Below are 3857 nucleotides of genomic sequence, written 5' to 3' on the forward strand. Positions count from 1 at the left end.
AAAATATTTGAAAAAAGAAATTTGCGCGAAAAAACGCGTTTTTTCTTCCGCGAAAGTTACAGTTTTGCTTTTGCTAGAGGCACACGAAAACGGGAAAAAATGTGTTTTATGTTTTTTTCTTTCGCGAGAGGCACGATTTTGCTTTAACGAGAGGCATGGCCGTGCCTCTCGGAAACGAAAAAAAAGTTCTTTTCTATTTGTTTTTCTTTCACTAGAGGCACAGGCATGCCTCTCAGAAACGAAAAATAAACGTGTTTTTTGTTTTTTTTTCTTTCATGAGAGGCACGATTTTGCCTCCGCAAGAGGCACGGTTTTCCTTTCGCGAGAGGAACGACCATGCCTCTTGAAAACGAAAAAAACACATTTTTTAAAAGAAAATATTCCATGAAAGGAACGGTTTTGCTTCCGCGAGAGGCACTGTTGTGCTTTCGTGGGAGGCATGGCCGTGGCTCTTTCGGAAAGGAAAAAAACTATGCTCTCGGTTTGGTTTTTTCGTCCGATTTTTTTCATGAAAAAAAAGTTCATCAAACTTATCAACATGAGATCTAATTTTGAAGATCTCGACGCAAGAAATCCAACAGTGAAAACAGTTCGAGATTTGGACGCACGGTTTAAGAGATAAGATGTTTTAAATAAACGGATCTACGGAAAAGGAAAAACTTTCAAGTTGCGACAAGTGGCGTACATGCTATGCGCCACTTGTCATAATCTGAGAAGGTGAAAGTGATCTTTGCAAGGAGTATTTTTCAATTAGTGATTTCAGGATTTCCTGGGAGCTTATTGTTTTAGGTGATTTCACGAGCTAGATTACATAAGTTAAACTTCCCCAACATCTTTTCGCCGAAAAACCTTCTGTAAAATTGACAAGTCTATACAAATAAGTGCGGGAGGAATTCGCCTGGGATGAAAACGTGAAAGCAACAGACAGAAGGGAAAAGTGAGATGAAAGCCTTCTCACAAACTTGGTTGCTCGATTGTGGGCTTTGAGTAGCTTAGCAGCAACCTGGCAGGAGATTCAGAGAGCGCCCCTGGTCATACATGTCTTGTACGCATGGCGGCCTGGCTTTGCTTAACGCAAGTATGGTAGACTGCTGCGCATGGCAACACAAATGGTCACCCTGTACCATGTAGAACAGGAATAGTTAGTTGGCCGAGCTGCCGCCCATGGCGACCATCGTCGACTATATATTTACCATGAGCCATAAGTAGTTCATTCATCGTTCCACATGATACATTCTACAATTACCTTCACCATGATCGCATCGATGCCTCGCGTCCTCTTCCTCGTCGCTTTGACCCTCGCCATGGCGACCGCGACGGCTGCCGCGCGGAGCCGGCAGATCCACCTGCGCTTCTACATGCACGACATCACCGGCGGCCCGGGACAGACGGCGGTGCAGCTCGTGAAGGGGCCCGGCCCCGCGCACCCGTTCATGCCGGGCGCCCACTTCGGCGACACGACGGTGATCGACGACGCGCTGACGGAAGGCCCCAGCGCGGCATCGCGGGCCGCCGGTCGCGCGCAGGGGTCGTACATGCTGGCGGGACTCAAGGAGCCCGTGCTGATGGTGTCCATGACCGTGGCGCTCACGGGCGGTCCATACAACGGCAGCACCATCGCCGTGGTGGGCCGGGACGACATCTCCGCGGCGGTCAGGGAGCTCGCGGTCGCCGGCGGCACGGGCGCGTTCCGGAAGGCGACGGGGCACGTCCTGTGGCGGACGGCCAGGATGGAGTCGCGCGACCACATGGTGCTCCAGCTGGACGTCTACGCGACCGTGCCGGCCGCTGTTGCTGCTCCGGGCGACGGGCAGCGTGAGGCCGGCGTTTTGAATATTTAGTGAGGGCCAAAATTAAGCTGGGTTCGAATAATTGCAATGTTTGAGTATTCTTTGTGTTCGTGATTCACACGCATATTGTTTCGAATTTTTTATCCGATTTTATTGTTTAAAATAAAGAAAAACAGAGTAAAGAAAGTGGTTTCTATTTCCTTGATTCATGCTCATAAAATCGACAAAAGAACCGCTTGAAATAATCGGTTAGCTATCTCAAAAACACTAAACAAATCGACAAAGGAGCAGCTAATTATTCTAAGCCGGCCAAAAAACATTGAAATCTGAAACTTTGCAGGTCAACATCACAGAAGTACTACCATGTGCAGTTTTTCTTTTGGATTTTTTTGGGCACAATAGAAGTATATAGAATGATAAAAATTATTTTAAATTTCTAATTTGACAAATTTATGTTGCATACAAAAGCTGAATACATTTTATACACTGACTGGTACTTGTGTGGCGTTGGCCTGCAAAGTTGGAGGTCAAATATTCTCTTGTTTGCGAGGGAGAAACTTTCTAAATAAAAATAGCACGGATCTTGACGCAAAGCAGGATGATCCAGACAGAAGGTGTAGCTAGAGAGCATAGAAACACCACGCTCAACCAGCACCGCATGTTGCGACCCGGCGATGTTGTCCTGGTGCTGGTAGTGACGGATCTAAAGAAGAGCATGTGGGAGAAGGCAACTCTGCGTCGGCCATGACCGAGGATGAGAAAAAGAAGCTTCCATGTGCGGAAATGAGGCAGAAAGGGAAGGTAATCCTGTGCCGGCCATGATTACGGACTCAAGAAGCAAGATTCCATCTGTGGAAGACGCGGAAGAAAAGGTTTCGGCTATGTCTGGGAAGTAATAAGTAGTAGATCGCAGGCGTGGTGACCGTGATCACCCCCATGTCGGGCTGGGGAGCTCGTACCTGGACAGAAACCCAGCGAAATTAGGATCTCGCCGGAAAGGAAAGGGATGATCGGCTTCCGGCCAGAATGGGGCATTGATGCAGGGAGTTGCCAGGGAATGAATAATTCCCCGATCGACGTATCCCTCTCTCTACATAAACTCCAGGACATGCCCTGAAACTTGAACCCCGACGTTGACACCAGAGGAAAAGGAATAGCTTAGCTTCTTCTCACCATGCCTCCTCTCGGAAGCAACACTCGCCGGGCCTTGTGTTTGGTGGCTCTCCTGCTCATGTCTGCCACCCTCTCGTCCTGTCATGCAGCGGGTACGTACGCTTCGTAGTTTCTCTCGGCCGTATCCATTCTCCCTTTGATGCACACAATTTTTGATGTGCAAAAGGAATCACCACCTGGTGATCGTCCGTTGCGTGCTCACCCGCTTCATTGTTCATAGGTACAGCAGATGGTTCGCAGAAGTTGTGCGTAGCCCAGAAAGCCTGCAAGCCCAAGTGGTCCATAGAACCCTGGGGCAACTATGTCTGCAAGGTTTACTGCGGAGTCCGAAGTTTTGATGAGGATAAGAGCCACTGCGCACCAGACGGTAGTGGCTTTTGCTGCTGCGAAAAATAATGTAAGCCTGCAGGTTTTCTACGCCGTGGATCGATCGGAAGGATCCATGCTTGAAGATGGAGATTACCTGTTTAATTTTTCATGTGCTAGAACGACATTGAGCAGTGAGGGGGAGACTAGTTCGTGCAGAAACAATCAGTGACCTGTAATGGTTATATATCCTAGAATAAAAGGATTGTAATGGTACATTTATATAAGAGATCTCTTTATATAGTCACCATGATGAAGCACCGGAATAAATCATAAGTTGCAACAATGATGCAAATCAGGAGGAAAAAAATAAAGAGTAGCGGTAGGATGATTCATGACCACTGAAAAAGTTAGCAGGAAAAAATAACTCAAATGCACATGGTCGTTAAATAGCAAGCGAAAATAAAAAAATATAAACAACCTCTACAAATTCAAGGTTTAAAAGAGACTTCGTTCGGTTGGCTTCTTCCGTATGAAGAGGAGTCTATGCAGTCGCTTTGTATGCAAACTGCATGTGCTGCTGTCGAT

At 47.2% G+C, this 3857-nt stretch overlaps 1 protein-coding gene across 1 annotated transcript; it reads left to right on the top strand.

Moving 5' to 3' along the window:
• The first annotated feature begins 1110 nt into the window (after positions 1-1110).
• On the top strand, positions 1111-1962 carry LOC123133784 (dirigent protein 1-like). The gene has a single exon (XM_044553191.1). It carries the CDS (start codon positions 1227-1229, stop codon positions 1839-1841), a length of 615 nt encoding a protein of 204 aa, XP_044409126.1. The 5' UTR covers positions 1111-1226; the 3' UTR covers positions 1842-1962.
• The last annotated feature ends 1895 nt before the right edge of the window (positions 1963-3857 follow it).

This window comes from Triticum aestivum, chromosome 6B (assembly GCF_018294505.1).
Source record: "Triticum aestivum cultivar Chinese Spring chromosome 6B, IWGSC CS RefSeq v2.1, whole genome shotgun sequence".
Lineage (NCBI taxonomy): Eukaryota > Viridiplantae > Streptophyta > Magnoliopsida > Poales > Poaceae > Triticum > Triticum aestivum.